This window comes from Pseudophryne corroboree, chromosome 2 (genome assembly GCF_028390025.1).
Source record: "Pseudophryne corroboree isolate aPseCor3 chromosome 2, aPseCor3.hap2, whole genome shotgun sequence".
Classification (NCBI taxonomy): domain Eukaryota; kingdom Metazoa; phylum Chordata; class Amphibia; order Anura; family Myobatrachidae; genus Pseudophryne; species Pseudophryne corroboree.
Genome location: NC_086445.1, coordinates 993,517,408 through 993,537,129, shown reverse-complemented (window position 1 = coordinate 993,537,129; position 19,722 = coordinate 993,517,408). Strand labels below are relative to the sequence as shown.

At 49.9% G+C, this 19,722-nt stretch overlaps 1 protein-coding gene across 7 annotated transcripts in view; it reads left to right on the top strand.

The window, feature by feature from the left end:
- SYNJ1 (synaptojanin 1) overlaps positions 1-19,722 on the top strand; it is a 153,265-nt gene that overhangs the window by 92,374 nt on the left and 41,169 nt on the right. For all 7 annotated transcript variants that reach the window (XM_063956445.1, XM_063956446.1, XM_063956448.1 and 4 more), the window contains 6 exons: positions 2,285-2,402; positions 2,479-2,694; positions 3,607-3,685; positions 4,275-4,437; positions 7,256-7,471; positions 8,502-8,642. In XM_063956445.1, coding sequence (XP_063812515.1) covers positions 2,285-2,402; positions 2,479-2,694; positions 3,607-3,685; positions 4,275-4,437; positions 7,256-7,471; positions 8,502-8,642 — 933 coding nt within the window. The remainder of the gene's footprint in view (positions 1-2,284; positions 2,403-2,478; positions 2,695-3,606; positions 3,686-4,274; positions 4,438-7,255; positions 7,472-8,501; positions 8,643-19,722) is intronic.

The following is a 19,722-nucleotide window of genomic DNA, read 5'->3' as shown; positions in this document are numbered from 1 at the left end:
TTCCCAGGAACAGAAGTCCTCCCCGGCTTCCACTAAATCCACCGCATGACGCTGGGGCTCCACAGGAGCCAGGAGCGGTGGGGGCGCGTCTCCGAAATTTCAGCCACCAGTGGGTTCGCTCACAGGTGGATCCCTGGGCTATACAGAAAGGCATTCCGGATGAAGTTATTCCTATGCTGATAAAGGCTAGGAAGGATGTGACAGCAAAGCATTATCACCGTATATGGCGAAAATATGTTGCTTGGTGTGAGGCCAGGAAGGCCCCTACAGAGGAATTCCAGCTGGGTCGATTCCTGCACTTCCTACAGTCAGGAGTGACTATGGGCCTGAAATTAGGGTCCATAAAGGTCCAGATTTCGGCCCTATCCATTTTCTTCTAAAAAGAACTGGCTTCACTGCCTGAGGTTCAGACGTTTGTTAAGGGAGTGCTGCATATTCAGCCCCCTTTTGTGCCACCAGTGGCACCTTGGGATCTTAACGTGGTGTTGAGTTTCCTGAAATCCCACTGGTGTGAGCCACTTAAGACCGTGGAGCTAAAGTATCTCACGTGGAAAGTGGTCATGCTGTTGGCCTTAGCTTCGGCTAGGCGTGTGTCAGAATTGGCGGCTTTGTCATGTAAAAGCCCCTATCTAGTTTTCCATATGGATAGGGCAGAATTGCGGACTCGTCCGCAATTTCTGCCAAAGGTGGTGTCATCCTTTCATTTGAACCAACCTATTGTGGTGCCTGCGGCTACTGGTGACTTGGAGGATTCCAAGTTGCTTGACGTAGTCCGGGCTTTGAAGATTTATGTGACCAGAACGGCTGGAGTCAGGAAGACTGACTCGCTGTTTGTCCTGTATGCATCCATAAAGCTGGGTGCTCCTGCTTCAAAGCAAACTATTGCTCGCTGGATCTGTAACACGATTCAGCAGGCTCATTCTGCAGCGGGATTGCCGCTTCCAAAATCAGTAAAAGCCCATTCCACAAGGAAGGTGGGCTCTTCTTGGGCGGCTGCCCGAGGGGTCTTGGCATTACAGCTTTGCCGAGCTGCTACTTGGTCGGGTTCAAACACATTTGCAAAGTTCTACAAGTTTGATACCCTGGCTGAGGAGGACCTTGAGTTTGCCCATTCGGTGCTGCAGAGTCATCCGCACTCTCCCGCCCGTTTGGGAGCTTTGGTATAATCCCCATGGTCCTTACGGAGTCCCCAGCATCCACTAGGACGTTAGAGAAAATAAGATTTTACTCACCGGTAAATCTATTTCTCGTAGTCCGTAGTGGATGCTGGGCGCCCATCCCAAGTGCGGACTTTCTGCAATACTTGTATATAGTTATTGCTTACTAAAGGGTTATATTATGTGGCATCAGTTGAGTGATGCTTGTTTGTTGTTCATACTGTTAACTGGGTAAGTTTATCACGAGTTATACGGTGTGATTGGTGTGGCTGGTATGAGTCTTACCCAGGATTCTAAAATCCTTTCCTTGTAATGTCAGCTCTTCCGGGCACAGTTTCCTTAACTGAGGTCTGGAGGAGGGGCATAGAGGGAGGAGCCAGTGCACACCAGGTAGTACTAAATCTTTCTTTAGAGTGCCCAGTCTCCTGCGGAGCCCGTCTATTCCCCATGGTCCTTACGGAGTCCCCAGCATCCACTACGGACTACGAACAATAGATTTACCGGTGAGTAAAATCTTATTTTCCCATGCACCTAACATTTCTTGTCTGCAGAACCACCTTTAACGCTACTATGAGTAACTTATATGTCTGGTAACGGGATGCAAAAGCTTGTCCTGCTACACAACTGGCAAGCATTCATGCAATGCGAATAATATAAAGGCTTAGACCACAAAATGTGATTTCGGGCACGCATCGCCTAGTTTTGGGGAACACCGAACCAAAGCTACAGCTATGGGTTACACAGACTGACCCTTAGGCATATCTTCACCTCCTAGTAGTTACATTTCAAGAGTAAGAGAACATTCTCTTCCTATGGGGGCGATTTCAATTCAACGCGATGTGAATAGTGCCGGGAAGGAGGTCTCGAATTATCCAATTGATGGCGCTGTTAAGCCCGACTAGACGATTCCTGCTCGCACCCCTCCTGAGGTGGGAGCAGAAATACGAATAAACTAATGCCACAATGCTGTTTTCTGCATTAGCCTGTGCGCAAAGAGCATCGCGGCCGGTTACTGCGACTAAACACCCGGCTTAAGCCGCAGTAACTGGCATCTCCCGTCTAAGTGCAGGGCTCACTCAGTCATCCTCCTGCTTTTAACTGTCCTGGTGTTGGTGTTTTTTTTTAAGCGGAAGATTTAGACCTTCTGAATTCAAGTTTGCAAGAAGGGCGAAATATCTCTTATACCTGGAATCCGGGCAGCTTATTACATTACGGCAGGGCAGAGTTGAAAACCTCCGATCACAGGTATTGTTCCCAGCATATGTGGTTTCTTTAAACCGTGTTTTTGCCTTGAGTGTCATCACTAATCTTTTTTTTGCAGGCCGGTTGTTGCACTGATTGAGATCGATATATTTGAAACGGAAGCTGATGAGAGACAGAAGATCTATAAGGAGGTGATTGCAGCCCAGGGACCACCTGATGGTACCATAATGGTCTCTATACAAAGCAGATCCTCGGAAGATAATTATTTTGATGATCATTTGATTGATGAGCTGCTGCAGCAGTTTGCCGGCTATGGAGAGGTGATACTTATAAGGTACGTGAACACAATTCCCATGCACCATTCAGCTTGCAATTGATGTTTTATTTGGTGTCCAAAAAATCCCCCACATGAGGCTTTAGATAGACCAGTGGTTCTCAAACTCGGTCCTCAAGACCCCACATGGTTCACGTTTTCCATGTCACCCAGCAGCTGCACTGTGTATCACCAACTGTCACATTTTAAAAATCTACAGGTGACCTGCAAATCATAACCCGTGTGGGGTCCTGAGGGCCGAGTTTGAGAACCTGTGAGATAGACAAAGCACCAGACCTAGAACACAGAGATAAAGTACCAGCCAATCAGCACCTAACTGCCATGTTACAGGCTGTTTTTGAAAAATGACAGTTAGGAGACCCCTGTAGACCCTGTCAGCAGAAGCGAAGGTGCCCAATCACTGAGAAGAAACTGAAAGTTGACTGGTGGAGAGCTGTAGAGGGGGCGGAGACTGCTACAAACAAGTTGTTAGGTTGAAGAATGTGCCATCTCCAGTCACAGCGCCCTCTACGCCCAAGGTCTAGCATTGTCAATCACATGATGGAGAAAACCATGCTTAACCGTAATCTATTTCTTAAAGCAGAGCTGTCATTTCCCAGCCAATTACAACTTAAATCTAGGATTTGTTTAAATTACGATTAAAAATAAATGAATCTTAGTTCATCTACTTCAGTGCCTGCTATATCTTCTTCCATGATTTTTGGCAATGTGTGTGCGTGCCTGCAATAGAGGAGTGGGGTAAATTTTTTAAAACTTGTAATTTTGGTTTTGAGTAGCCTGGATAGCGGTGGTCTATCCTAGTAAATGATTATTACGGGTATCCTTAAGGACTAAGACACACAAAGCTTCTGCGCAGCGGTGATATTCTAATGTGATAGCTGTGTGGTGATGTTGTCTCTGTTGCTTGTACAGGTTTGTCGATGCTAAAATGTGGGTGACTTTTCTGGAAGGAAGTTCTGCCCTGGCTGCTTTAGACCTGGACGGTGTTGAGGTAACACTAACCTGTGGCATATCTCTGAGGGGTCTATTCATGAAGCAGTTTAAAGTGTGGAGAAGTTGTCCATGGTGGCAACCAATCAGCGTGGAAGTAACGTTTATAAAGTGCATTCTATAAAATTATACCTAGCAGCGGATTGGTTGCCATGGGCAACTTCTCCACTGGCTCACTTCTCTACTTTTTTCACTGCTTCATGACTAGACCCCTATGTCTGATATCTAAATACTGGTTACCATTGTTATTGCAATCTGTATGAGTATACTTTGTCTTCTTTTCTATTTACCCATAAATTCCAATTTGTGGTCACGCTAATTCCAGAAATTCATCATACAAATTGAATTTGAATGTGATTTTGCAGCTTGCTGGCTGTAATGTATCGTAAATGACATTTTAGTATAAAAAAAGAATAACAACCTCCCATTTATATTCCGAAACCGCGGCAGAGAGATTATTATACCATGAATTATGAATGCACTGTGCAACATGTGAAATGAGCTCTTAGCAATTTTCATTAAACAGGATAAAAAATGAGCGTTTCGGCTTTTAGTATTGATTGCAACGTCTCGTTCTCTGTTAAACTAAGGTATTGGGGAAAACTATGAACATTCAGCTGAAAAACCCAGACTGGATCGCGCAGGTAGAGGAGGAGATGAACCTGGAGAGGATAAGCGTGGTGCTACCGTGTTCTACCAGCTCCACGCTACTTGGTGAAGATGCGGATATCGCTGCAGATTACGACATGGAAGGTGCGTTGGCAGCCATTAGCAGTTTCAGAAATTTAAGGTGGGGCCATATAATTCTCAGACTTTTGTCATTTATTGGAAGGGGTCTCACGCTGCTGGTATATGATTGAAATACACCTTTGCTGGATCATCCCTGTTCTGTATTGCAGGGTAGCCTATTGCGCTCAGGTTCAATATATTGTTTCATTTGCAAGTTGCACTGCACCTAATGCAGCGTGTATACATGTATGCCTTGAGACCGCATTTTGCCGGGGCTTTACGGTCAGTGGTGTCCTGCAGCATGTATGGGATGTGGGGGAGGGTGACCGCCATACTGCCTCACGGTCATTCTATATTCCTAGAACACATGCATTATTAATAGTTGGGAAGCCGCACAAGTGTCAATGATCTTAGGACATGGTGAGATGTATTCTTAAGAACTTGCAATGTACATGTAAAGTGGCGGCAAGGCAAGGCAAAGGGGCGTCCGCCATGACATAGCCTCATTGCAGTATTAGCGCAAATGATCAGTAACGTTTGAGAAGGCTGTGTGCAGTAGGCACAGAGGCAGAACAGTCTTACATTGAGACCTGAGGGCCCAGGATGCTTGCGGCACACTGCTGTTTTTAGTGGGATTTTTTGAGTGTTTTTTTTTGGGGGGGGGGAAATGGTGGGAGGTGTTAAAAGAAACTGCCTAGACATGCCATAGGTTGCATTGTGTTGTGGAAAGTAGGTTTTTTTATTTTAAATCTCTAAACCAAGAGCAGAATAAAGGTATTACCGTATTAGTCACAATCGTCTTTTCACCTTTTGTATCGATCAGACACTTCATAAATAGAACAGAATCGGACTATGGAGGGTATAGCTAGTGCCTACCCTCAGTCTCCTTCCTCTTTATGCTTATAATGTAATATGAGAGTCTACAAATTAACAAGAAACACCCTTTGGTTCTGTGACCCGAATATGTCAAAAAGAAATATGGCACTTACTGATGATATAAACGTGAAACCCCTCTATTAACGTGCATAAGGGTCACTTAGGTATTATCTAGACCACATAGTGAGAACTAGAAAAATAGACAGTAAGGTGTACATTTACTATGCAGTGATAAGAGCGGAGAAGTGAGCCAGTGGAGAAATTTCCCCATCAACCAATCAGCAGCTCTGTATCATTTTATAGTATGCAAATTATAGATGTTACTTCAGTGCTGATTGGTTGCCATGGGCAACTTCTCCACTGGCTCACTTCTATGCTCTTATCACTGCTTAGTAAATGTACCCCTTAATGAGATGTATATGTATAAACATATTTATATACTGTATGTACACAAACACACATATACGTGTGTGTGTGTGTGTGTAGTAGCAGCAGCAGCAGTATTAAGATAGATGGCAGTAGTGAGCCATGGATTTTGGAGGGATCCGCCCACACAGAAGAAAAGGAGGCGTGGCTAGACCTCGAGGCTGCTCATTATATGACCACTTATGCTGACTTCTTTAAAGCATTATTTTAATCTATTTAAACCTGGAAAACTGAGTGCGGACCCTTATTAAGCACCAAGACACTGCAACACCTACCATACGAATTGTACCCAGCTTGCCATTATTTATATATATATATATATATATAATACCCTTTCAGAACCTTGTCAATTAAAGAAAACCTTGAATTGAACTTGTAGAACGATTTAAAATTCTTAAATAAAATTGTCCTATTGTCCTAGCTCTCATCGCTATTCATTATTCTTCCCGACGGCGGTACTGCTCCCAAGCTTTTTCTCAGCCTGAGACTGCTGCTGTAATCCTACACTGGCCTGGAGGGGGCTTACCCAAAAAATAATATAAAACCGAAAATGGGAGCAACTCTATAAATATACACACAAAGCTAAATAGAATATATATTATGATTGCAATAGTGATGATTGTATCAAGACTAAATATATAATAGATTTATTATATTTAAACCATATATACTATGTCTTTATATACGTACAGTACTATTGCAATCATAATATATTGTTTGTTTATATTATTCTTTGTTTCTTTTCTTGTCTTGTCCTTCCATGGGGTAGTTCATTACTGCCACTACCCTGCACCATAAGTTCCAGAGGGTGCACTTAATGCAAATTTTTCCTCGCACCCTCTATGGCAGGCCTGGCCAACCTGTGGCTCTCCAGATGCCTTGAAACTACACATCCCAGCATGCCCTGCCACAGCTTTAGCATTCCCTAATAGCAAAACTGTGGCAAGGCATGAAGGCACTTGTAGTTTTACAACAGCTGGAGAGCCACAGGTTGGCCAGGCCTGCTCCATGGCTTACCGCGCAGGGTAACGCCGTAGTTCTGGACACAAAACCCCGAACCTATGGGTTAAGTCGCATTATCTGTGGGTTTACCGCTCAGAGAAATCAGCTTATAATTGAATATATCTAGGAATTAAAATCCGCCTTACATGCACACCACTCTCCGCTGATGGTACGGGCCTATTTACCACGGGGGTGCCTGTAGCTGCAGCTCCACCTGCCCCATTGTTTATCCGCCCCTGGATTAATCGCAAATAAGCGCTATTTATACCCTAATGTTCTGAACTGGATAAAAGTAAGAATATTTATTTATATGCGACTAATGTTTTTTTGATTGACAATCTAATCACTTATGAATGAATTTTCTTTCTGGTTTTGTGTCTGTTTGGAAGAGTGTCTATGCAGTAGTTAATGTGGTTGAAATACTTTGGATTTTTGTTTTACATGAAGGCCCACTCAGATCTTTATAGTATGTTATGGGTTGTTAGAATCCATGCGTTGTGTGTTCATTGGAGATACTATGATTGGTTCCTCCTGGCAGGTGACGTGGATGATTACAGTGCGGAAGTAGAGGAGATCCTCCCTCAGCACTTGCAGCCGTCTTCATGCTCCACTATGGGTTCCTCCCCTAGTTCTTCTCCTCGCTCAAGCCCTTGTCCATCGCCCACCATGCCAGAGGGTCCGCCTCCTGCTCTGCCTGTACGGCCAAGCCGCGCCCCTGCAAAAACGCCGGGGCCCCCTGTGTCTTCCTCCCAAGGTAATGTGCGTTGATTACCATATGGTGGCTTTGCATGATAAGGTAACGCTGGTGACATTATCAGGGTAAAGCAGATTGTTACATTACTATATGCTGTCATCATACCTCCCAACGTTGAGATGTGCCTATTAGGCCATGCCGCCCTGTGCGTCACATTTTGGGCATGTTACCACACGTCCTCCCCCTTGTTCGGCACGCTGGGGGCTTGCCCAGAGCTCCAGCGGCAACACGGCAGCCCACAGCCTTTCCTTGGCACAGTGTGGATAGTACGCATGTGTGTGGCATCTATTCACCACCCCCCAACACTCCTCCCGCCATCAGGACACTGCGGCCCGTGGTGGGACAGACCCTGGTGAGCGGGACTGTCTCAATGTCGGGAGGTATGTGTCATGGGTGTGAGAACCAGAATGAAGAATGTGTTATCTCTTTCAGCCATGGGGGACACTGGAAATGCAATGGGGTATAGCTGGTGCTGGAGGAGGCTGGGCACTTAAGTTAACTTTAAGGACAAATCAGGCTCCTTCTCCCCTATACCCTGCCCAGGCCAGTCAGTTTTTCTTTAGTGCCCTAAGGAGTCGTGTTGCCCGTAGCAACCAATCAGATTGTAACTATTTTTAAGCATGTAGCAGGTAATTGACACCTAAAATCTGATTGGTTGCTAGGGTCAACACCTCCACTCTTCCTTTTTAGAGTTTTAATAAATGTTTTTCAATGTATTAGGAGCTCGGGTATTTTAAATATAAAACTGCACACAAGATGCAACCTCCATATCCGACCGTTTCCCAGAAGACGTGTATCTTGTAACCTCCCTATCCGACCGTTTCCACAAGCGTTTTATCTGCAAATGCTCCTGCATCGGCCTGATGATTTGTATAGGTGTATAACCAGCTTTAATCTTTATTACTTTTTGGTTCTTTTCATTGGGCTTCCATAACCTTATCCTGCTGAACAGGGTTATAAAAGAGGGAGGAGAAGACTTGTTTTAAGATCTTAATGTTTAACGTTCTGATAAAACTGCATGTGTCAGTAGGTTCTCCGGTGGACTTCCAGCCAATAGTACAACAGAAGGAGGCTGCAGCTCTGGGTCTAGAACCTAAACGGCAACCTCCTCCCAGACCCGGCATTCCACCGGCACGTCCAGCACCGCCACAGCGCCCCCCTCCGCCGTCAGGTGAGCCGCAAGTAGTGAATGATATTAAGGTAACAACTAGATACTGTAAGTATTTTAGCTTGTAGTAGTGCAAGCCATATCTGTCGGCCTGCACCGTCACAGTAATCTCTCATTATTGATCGTTAAATGGTTAATGATTCAACTTTCGAGTCCGTACATTGCTTTAGAGTGAAATGAAGAAACTGGTGTCACAGCTGGAAAGAAAACATAATCCTACTAGAATATTCACATGTGATTTGCAGCAGGGTTGATAATCACAGAAGGGTTAAAACAAACACGTAGGGCGGCGTTTTCCAATTCCAGTCCTCGGGGACACCTAACAGTGCATGTTTTGCAGATCTCCTCAGTATCACAAGTGAAATAATTAGCACCACCTGTGCGCTACCTAGGAAATCTGTAACACATGCACCGTTATGTGCAGGGACTTAAAAAAAAAAAAAAAAACAGGGAGAAATTGTGGAATCGCAAATTCAGTACAGTAATGCATAATTATGTAAAATAGGGCAAAGCAGAATATTGAAGGGATCCACAGGATCCCCCTTCCACAGCAGAGAAAGGGTGATCTTGGGATATTCAAGGAGGCAATGGGGGTCATTCCGAGATGATCGTAGCTGTGCTAAATTTAGCACAGCTACGTTCATTCACACTGACATGTGGGGGGTCGCCCAGTACAGGGCTATCCCGCCCCGCATGTCAGTGCCGGTTCCCCCCCTTCCTCGCAGAAGTGCAAAGGCATCGCACAGCGGCGATGCCTTTGCACTTTAAGAGTAGCTCCCGACCCAGCGCAGCTTTAGCGTGCTGGCCGGGAGCTACTCATCGCTCCCCGGCCTGCAGCGGCTGCGTGTGACGTCACGCAGCCGCTGTGGCCTGCCCCCCGTTCGGTCCAGCCACGCCTGCGTTGGCCGGACCGCGCCCACGAAATGGCGGCCAAACGCCGCCGTTCCACCCCCCTCCTTCGCCCAGCGACCACCTCTGCCTGTCAATCAGGCAGAGGCGATCGTAGCAGCGTGCGATCGGGTCAGAATGACCCCCAATATCTTTAAAAACAATGCTTTATCGAACAAGACGGGTACGCTTCGAAATTGATTGGAGAAAAGATTGAAGGCTTAATATAAATAAGGATATTACAGAAGGGTGACAGATCTATTGAATATTCTCCAGGACAGGGGTCAACCATAGTTTTGATGTGATCACAATCTAATTGTGATGCGATCACAGTTAGACTGCGAATTGCATTGCGGGCCAGCCCTTCTCATGCTGCGCGGCCTTGCCCTGTGATGGGTGAACCCCAGCTGAGATTTTTTCAGTTGCAGTTTCTGCTAAGATTGCAGAAACTGCGACTGAAGCTGAATACGGACCTATACCCTGTACATTCTAAGCAAATTCTGTAGAAAGTAACCAAGTACACTAAATCTGCATTACCACCCAAGTGGCAGAACATTTAAGAAAATAGCCGTTGGGGTAGATCTGATTGGTTCTGTAAGACAACATCATGAAGCAGCCCAGTGTAATACCAGCTAGCCATGTAGAACTTCTGCTTCTCCCTTTACGCTTCTTTTGGAATTATCTAATTTAAGTAACAATCAAAATAAATATATTATGTAATGTATAATATTGATATAAACCTGTAATGTTACAGCTAATGTACGTTTTTGAACTAGGATTGTGTTTGACGTAGTGACATATATCTCACGCATTTCACTTGATCCTATTTCTGATCTCTATTGTTTGGTTCAGACTAGACCGGAAAACACCTGATTATTTGAGCAATTATTTAGTTCCTGTGGGACCTTAGGCAAGCATTGATCATAGTGTTCTGCAGTATATTTAGTACATGTACAGCTGGTTGCTCAGTATACACACTTCATTTGAAAGTTCCCCATTGCTGGCACAGAGTAAGATAAAACCTAGTGATAGTCTGGCACAGAGCATCGCTGATCAGAGAGGGTGTAACGTATGGTACAGGGCATTGCTGATCAGAGAGGGGGTAACGTGTGTGGCACAGAGCATCACTGATCAGAGAGGGGGTAACGTGTGTGGCACAGAGCATCGCTGATCAGGGAGGGGGTAACGTGTGTGGCACAGAGCATCGCTGATCAGAGAGGGGGTGACGTGTGGCACAGAGCATCGCTGTTCAGAGAGGGGGTAACGTGTGTGGCACAGAGCATCGCTGATCAGAGAGGGGGTAACGTGTGGTACAGGGCATCGCTGATCAGAGAGGGGGTAACGTGTGTGGCACAGAGCATCACTGATCAGAGAGGGGGTAACGTGTGGTACAGGGCATTGCTGATCAGAGAGGGGGTAACGTGTGTGGCACAGAGCATTGCTGATCAGGGAGGGGGTAATGTGTGTGGCACAGAGCATCGCTGATCAGGGAAGGGGTAACGTGTGTGGCACAGGGCATCGCTGGTCAGAGAGGGGGTAACGTGTTTGGCACAGAGCATCGCTGATCAGAGAGGGGGTAACGTGTGTGGCACAGGGCATCGCTGATCAGAGAGGGGTTAACGTGTTTGGCACAGAGCATCGCTGATCAGAGAGGGGGGAACGTGTTTGGCACAGGGCATCGCTGATCAGAGAGGGGGTAACGTGTTTGGCACAGGGCATCGCTGATCAGAGAGGGGGTAACGTGTGTGGCACAGAGCATCATTGATCAGAGAGGGGGTAACGTGTGTGGCACAGGGCATCGCTGATCAGAGAGGGGGAAACGTGTGTGGCACAGAGCATCACTGATCAGAGAGGGGGAAACGTGTGTGGCACTGAGCATCACTGATCAGAGAGGGGGTAACGTGTGTGGCACAGAGCATCGCTGATCAGGGAGGGGGTAACGTGTGTGGCACAGAGCATCGCTGATCAGAGAGGGGGTGACGTGTGGCACAGAGCATCGCTGATCACAGAGGGGGGAACGTGTGTAGCACAGAGCATCAGCTGATCAGAGAGAGGGTAATGTGTGTGGCACAGGGCATCGCTGATCAGAGAGGGGGTAATGTGTGTGGCACAGGGCATCGCTGATCAGAGAGGGGGTAATGTGTGTGGCACAGAGCATCAGCTGATCAGAGAGGGGGTAATGTGTGTGGCACAGAGCATCGCTGATCAGAGAGGGGGTAACGTGTGGTACAGGGCATCGCTGATCAGAGAGGGGGTAATGTGTGTAGCACAGAGCATCAGCTGATCAGAGAGAGGGTAATGTGTGTGGCACAGGGCATCGCTGATCAGTGAGGGGGTAATGTGTGTGGCACAGGGCATCACTGATCAAAAAGGGGGTAACGTGTGGTACAGGGCATCGCTGATCAGAGAGGGGGTAATGTGTGTAGCACAGAGCATCAGCTGATCAGAGAGAGGGTAATGTGTGTGGCACAGAGCATTGCTGATCAGAGAGGGGGTAACGTGTGGTACAGGGCATCGCTGATCAGAGAGGGGGTAATGTGTGTAGCACAGAGCATCGCTGATCAGAGAGGGGGTAACGTGTGGTACAGGGCATCACTGATCAGAGAGGGGGTAATGTGTGTAGCACAGAGCATCAGCTGATCAGAGAGAGGGTAATGTGTGTGGCACAGGGCATCGCTGATCAGAGAGGGGGTAATGTGTGTGTGGCACAGGGCATCGCTGATCAGAGAGGGGGTAATGTGTGTGGCACAGGGCATCGCTGATCAGAGAGGGGGTAATGTGTGTGGCACAGAGCATCAGCTGATCAGAAAGGGGGTAATGTGTGTGGCACAGGGCATCGCTTATCAGAGAGGGGGTAATGTGTGTGGCACAGAGCATCGCTGATCAGAGAGGGGGAAACGTGTGTGGCACAGAGCATCACTGATCAGAGAGGGGGAAACGTGTGTGGCACAGAGCATCACTGATCAGAGAGGGGGAAACGTGTGTGGCACAGAGCATCACTGATCAGAGAGGGGGTAACGTGTGTGGCACAGAGCATCGCTGATCAGGGAGGGGGTAACGTGTGTGGCACAGAGCATCGCTGATCAGAGAGGGGGTGACGTGTGGCACAGAGCATCGCTGATCAGAGAGGGGGTAACGTGTGTGGCACAGAGCATCGCTGATCAGAGAGGGGGTAACGTGTGGTACAGAGCATCGCTGATCAGAGAGGGGGGAACGTGTGTGGCACAGAGCATCGCTGATCAGAGAGGGGGTAACGTGTGGTACAGGGCATTGCTGATCAGAGAGGGGGTAACGTGTGTGGCACAGAGCATTGCTGATCAGAGAGGGGGTAATGTGTGTGGCACAGAGCATCGCTGATCAGAGAGGGGGTAACGTGTGTGGCACAGGGCATCGCTGGTCAGAGAAGGTGTAACGTGTGTGGCACAGAGCATCGCTAATCAGAGAGGGGGTAACGTGTGTGGCACAGGGCATCGCTGATCAGAGAGGGTGTAATGTGTGTGGCACAGGGCATCGCTGGTCAGAGAGGGGGGAACGTGTTTGACACAGGGCATCGCTGATCAGAGAGGGGGTAACGTGTTTGGCACAGGGCATCGCTGATCAGAGAGGGGTTAACGTGTTTGGCACAGAGCATCGCTGATCAGAGAGGGGGTAACATGTGGTACAGGGCATCACTGATCACAGGGGGGAACGTGTGTAGCACAGAGCATCAGCTGATCAGAGAGGGGGTAATGTGTGTGGCACAGAGCATCGCTGATCAGAGAGGGGGTAATGTGTGTGGCACAGAGCATCAGCTGATCAGAGAGGGGGTAATGTGTGTGGCACAGAGCATCGCTGATCAGAGAGGGGGTAATGTGTGTGTGGCACAGGACATCGCTGATCAGAGAGGGGGTAATGTGTGGCACAGGGCATCGCTGATCAGAGAGGGGGTAATGTGTGTGGCACAGAGCATCAGCTGATCAGAGAGGGGGTAATGTGTGTGGCACAGAGCATCGCTGATCAGAGAGGGGGTATCGTGTGGTACAGGGCATCGCTGATCAGAGAGGGGGTAATGTGTGTAGCACAGAGCATCAGCTGATCAGAGAGGGGGTAATGTGTGTGGCACAGGGCATCGCTGATCAGAGAGGGGGTAATGTGTGTGGCACAGGGCATCGCTGATCAGAGAGGGGGGGAACGTGTGGTACAGGGCATCGCTGATCAGAGAGGGGGTAATGTGTGTAGCACAGAGCATCAGCTGATCAGAGAGGGGTTAACGTGTTTGGCACAGAGCATCGCTGATCAGAGAGGGGGGAACGTGTTTGGCACAGGGCATCGCTGATCAGAGAGGGGGTAACGTGTTTAGCACAGGGCATCGCTGATCAGAGAGGGGGTAACGTGTTTGGCACAGAGCATCGCTGATCAGAGAGGGGGTAACGTGTGGTACAGGGCATCACTGATCACAGAGGGGGGAACGTGTGTAGCACAGAGCATCAGCTGATCAGAGAGGGGGTAATGTGTGTGGCACAGAGCATCGCTGATCAGAGAGGGGGTAATGTGTGTGGCACAGAGCATCGCTGATCAGAGAGGGGGTAATGTGTGTGTGTGGCACAGGGCATCGCTGATCAGAGAGGGGGTAATGTGTGTGGCACATGGCATCTCTGATCAGAGAGGGTGTAACGTGTGTGGCACAGAGCATCGCTGATCAGAGAGGGGGTGACGTGTGGCACAGAGCATCGCTGATCAGAGAGGGGGTAACGTGTGTGGCACAGAGCATCGCTGATCAGAGAGGGGGTAACGTGTGGTACAGAGCATCGCTGATCAGAGAGGGGGGAAGGTGTGTGGCACAGAGCATCGCTGATCAGAGAGGGGGTAACGTGTGGTACAGGGCATTGCTGATCAGAGAGGGGGTAACGTGTGTGGCACAGAGCATTGCTGATCAGAGAGGGGGTACCGTGTGGTACAGGGCATCGCTGATCAGAGAGGGGGTAATGTGTGTAGCACAGAGCATCAGCTGATCAGAGAGAGGGTAATGTGTGTGGCACAGGGCATCGCTGATCAGAGAGGGGGTAATGTGTGTGTGGCACAGGGCATCGCTGATCAGAGAGGGGGTAATGTGTGTGGCACAGGGCATCGCTGATCAGAGAGGGTGTAACGTGTGGCACATTGCATCTCTGATCAGAGAGGGTGTAACGTGTGTGGCACAGAGCATCAGCTGATCAGAGAGGGGGTAATGTGTGTGGCACAGAGCATCGCTGATCAGAGAGGGGGTATCGTGTGGTACAGGGCATCGCTGATCAGAGAGGGGGTAATGTGTGTAGCACAGAGCATCAGCTGATCAGAGAGGGGGTAACGTGTGGTACAGGGCATCGCTGATCAGAGAGGGGGTAATGTGTGTAGCACAGAGCATCAGCTGATCAGAGAGAGGGTTGTGTGTGTGGCACAGGGCATCGCTGATCAGAGAGGGGGTAATGTGTGTGGCACAGGGCATCGCTGATCAGAGAGGGGGTAACGTGTGGTACAGGGCATCGCTGATCAGAGAGGGGGTAATGTGTGTAGCACAGAGCATCGCTGATCAGAGAGGGGGTATCGTGTGGTACAGGGCATCGCTGATCAGAGAGGGGGTAATGTGTGTAGCACAGAGCATCAGCTGATCAGAGAGAGGGTAATGTGTGTGGCACAGGGCATCGCTGATCAGAGAGGGTGTAATGTGTGTGGCACAGAGCATTGCTGATCAGAGAGGGGGTCATGTGTGTGGCACAGGGCATCGCTGATCAGAGAGGGGGTAATGTGTGTGGCACAGAGCATTGCTGATCAGAGAGGGGGTAATGTGTGTGGCACAGGGCATCGCTTATCAGAGAGGGGGTAATGTGTGTGGCACAGGGCATCGCTGATCAGAGAGGGGGTAATGTGTGTGGCACAGAGCATCACCTGATCAGAGAGGGGGTAACGTGTGTGGCACAGGGCATCGCTGATCAGAGAGGGTGTAATGTGTGTGGCACAGAGCATTGCTGATCAGAGAGGGGGTAATGTGTGTGGCACAGGGCATCGCTGATCAGAGAGGGGGTAATGTGTGTGGCACAGAGCATCAGCTGATCAGAAAGGGTGTAATGTGTGTGGCACAGGGCATCGCTTATCAGAGAGGGGGTAATGTGTGTGGCACAGAGCATCGCTGATCAGAGAGGGGGAAACGTGTGTGGCACAGAGCATCACTGATCAGAGAGGGGGAAACGTGTGTGGCACAGAGCATCACTGATCAGAGAGGGGGTAACGTGTGTGGCACAGAGCATTGCTGATCAGGGAGGGGGTAACGTGTGTGGCACAAAGCATCGCTGATCAGAGAGGGGGTGACGTGTGGCACAGAGCATCGCTGATCAGAGAGGGGGTAACGTGTGTGGCACAGAGCATCGCTGATCAGAGAGGGGGTAACGTGTGGTACAGAGCATCGCTGATCAGAGAGGGGGGAACGTGTGTGGCACAGAGCATCGCTGATCAGAGAGGGGGTAACGTGTGGTACAGGGCATTGCTGATCAGAGAGGGGGTAACGTGTGTGGCACAGAGCATTGCTGATCAGAGAGGGGGTAATGTGTGTGGCACAGAGCATCGCTGATCAGAGAGGGGGTAACGTGTGTGGCACAGGGCATCGCTGGTCAGAGAAGGTGTAACGTGTGTGGCACAGAGCATCGCTAATCAGAGAGGGGGTAACGTGTGTGGCACAGGGCATCGCTGATCAGAGAGGGTGTAATGTGTGTGGCACAGGGCATCGCTGGTCAGAGAGGGGGGAACGTGTTTGACACAGGGCATCGCTGATCAGAGAGGGGGTAACGTGTTTGGCACAGGGCATCGCTGATCAGAGAGGGGTTAACGTGTTTGGCACAGAGCATCGCTGATCAGAGAGGGGGTAACGTGTGGTACAGGGCATCACTGTGCTACACACGTTCCCCCCTCTGTGATCAGTGATGCCCTGTACCACACGTTACCCCCTCTCTGATCAGCTGATGCTCTGTGCCACACACATTACCCCCTCTCTGATCAGCGATGCCCTGTGCCACACACATTACCCCCTCTCTGATCAGCTGATGCTCTGTGCCACACACATTACCCCCTCTCTGATCAGCGATGCCCTGTGCCACACACATTACCCCCTCTCTGATCAGCGATGCCCTGTGCCACACACACATTACCCCCTCTCTGATCAGCGATGCTCTGTGCCACACACATTACCCCCTCTCTGATCAGCTGATGCTCTGTGCCACACACATTACCCCCTCTCTGATCAGCGATGCTCTGTGCCACACACATTACCCCCTCTCTGATCAGCTGATGCTCTGTGCTACACACGTTCCCCCCTCTGTGATCAGAGCATCAGCTGATCAGAGAGGGGGTAATGTGTGTGGCACAGAGCATTGCTGATCAGAGAGGGGGTAATGTGTGTGGCACAGGGCATCGCTGATCAGAGAGGGGGTAATGTGTGTTGCACAGGGCATCGCTAATCAAAGAGGGTGTAATGTGTATGGCACAGAGCATTGCTGATCAGAGAGGGGGTAATGTGTGTGGCACAGGGCATCGCTGATCAGAGAGGGGGTAATGTGTGTGGCACAGAGCATTGCTGATCAGAGAGGGTAATGTGTGTAGCACAGGGCATCGCTGATCAGAGAGGGTGTAATGTGTGTGGCACAGAGCATTGCTGATCAGAGAGGGGGTAATGTGTGTAGCACAGGGCATCGCTGATCAGAGAGGGGGTAATGTGTGTGGCACAGAGCATCAGCTGATCAGAAAGGGGGTAATGTGTGTGGCACAGGGCATCGCTTATCAGAGAGGGGGTAATGTGTGTGGCACAGAGCATCGCTGATCAGAGAGGGGGAAACGTGTGTGGCACAGAGCATCACTGATCAGAGAGGGGGAAACGTGTGTGGCACAGAGCATCACTGATCAGAGAGGGGGTAACGTGTGTGGCACAGAGCATCGCTGATCAGGGAGGGGGTAACGTGTGTGGCACAGAGCATCGCTGATCAGAGAGGGGGTGACGTGTGGCACAGAGCATCACTGATCAGAGAGGGGGTAACGTGTGTGGCACAGAGCATCGCTGATCAGGGAGGGGGTAACGTGTGTGGCACAGAGCATCGCTGATTAGAGAGGGGGTAACGTGTGGTACAGAGCATCGCTGATCAGAGAGAGGGTTGTGTGTGTGGCACAGGGCATCGCTGATCAGAGAGGGGGTAATGTGTGTGGCACAGGGCATCGCTGATCAGAGAGGGGGTAACGTGTGGTACAGGGCATCGCTGATCAGAGAGGGGGTAATGTGTGTAGCACAGAGCATCAGCTGATCAGAGAGGGGTTAACGTGTTTGACACAGAGCATCGCTGATCAGAGAGGGGGGAACGTGTGTGGCACAGAGCATCGCTGATCAGAGAGGGGGTAACGTGTGGTACAGGGCATCGCTGATCAGAGAGGGGGTAATGTGTGTAGCACAGAGCATCAGCTGATCAGAGAGAGGGTTGTGTGTGTGGCACAGGGCATCGCTGATCAGAGAGGGGTTAACGTGTGTGGCACAGAGCATCGCTGATCAGGGAGGGGGTAACGTGTGTGGCACAGAGCATCGCTGATCAGAGAGGGGGTAACATGTGTAGCACAGAGCATCGCTGATCAGAGAGGGGGGAACGTGTGTGGCACAGAGCATCGCTGATCAGAGAGGGGGTAACGTGTGGTACAGGGCATTGCTGATCAGAGAGGGGGTAACGTGTGTGGCACAGAGCATTGCTGATCAGAGAGGGGGTAATGTGTGTGGCACAGAGCATCGCTGATCAGAGAGGGGGTAACGTGTGTGGCACAGGGCATCGCTGGTCAGAGAAGGTGTAACGTGTGTGGCACAGAGCATCGCTAATCAGAGAGAGGGTAACGTGTGTGGCACAGGGCATCGCTGATCAGAGAGGGTGTAATGTGTGTGGCACAGAGCATCGCTGATCAGAGAGGGGGTAACGTGTGGTACAGGGCATCACTGATCTCAGAGGGGGGAACGTGTGTAGCACAGAGCATCAGCTGATCAGAGAGGGGGTAATGTGTGTGGCACAGAGCATCGCTGATCAGAGAGGGGGTAATGTGTGTGGCACAGAGCATCAGCTGATCAGAGAGGGGGTAATGTGTGTGGCACAGAGCATCGCTGATCAGAGAGGGGGTAATGTGTGTGTGGCACAGGGCATCGCTGATCAGAGAGGGGGTAATGTGTGTGGCACAGGGCATCGCTGATCAGAGAGGGGGTAATGTGTGTGGCACAGAGCATCAGCTGATCAGAGAGGGGGTAATGTGTGTGGCACAGAGCATCGCTGATCAGAGAGGGGGTAACGTGTGGTACAGGGCATCGCTGATCAGAGAGGGGGTAATGTGTGTAGCACAGAGCATCAGCTGATCAGAGAGAGGGTTGTGTGTGTGGCACAGGGCATCGCTGATCAGAGAGGGGGTAATGTGTGTGGCACAGGGCATCGCTGATCAGAGAGGGGGTAACGTGTGGTACAGGGCATCGCTGATCAGAGAGGGGGTAATGTGTGTAGCACAGAGCATCAGCTGATCAGAGAGGGGTTAACGTGTTTGGCACAGAGCATCGCTGATCAGAGAGGGGGGAACGTGTTTGGCACAGGGCATAGCTGATCAGAGAGGGGGTAACGTGTTTGGCACAGGGCATCGCTGATCAGAGAGGGGTTAACGTGTTTGGCACAGAGCATCGCTGATCAGAGAGGGGGTAACGTGTGGTACAGGGCATCACTGTTCACAGAGGGGGGAACGTGTGTAGCACAGAGCATCAGCTGATCAGAGAGGGGGTAATGTGTGTGGCACAGAGCATCGCTGATCAGAGAGGGGGTAATGTGTGTGGCACAGAGCATCGCTGATCAGAGAGGGGGTAATGTGTGTGGCACAGGGCATCGCTGATCAGAGAGGGGGTAATGTGTGTGGCACAGAGCATCAGCTGATCAGAGAGGGGGTAACGTGTGGTACAGGGCATCGCTGATCAGAGAGGGGGTAATGTGTGTAGCACAGAGCATCAGCTGATCAGAGAGAGGGTAATGTGTGTGGCACACGGCATCGCTGATCAGAGAGGGGGTAATGTGTGTGGCACAGGGCATCGCTGATCAGAGAGGGTGTAACGTGTGGCACATGGCATCTCTGATCAGAGAGGGTGTAACGTGTGTGGCACAGAGCATCAGCTGATCAGAGAGGGGGTAATGTG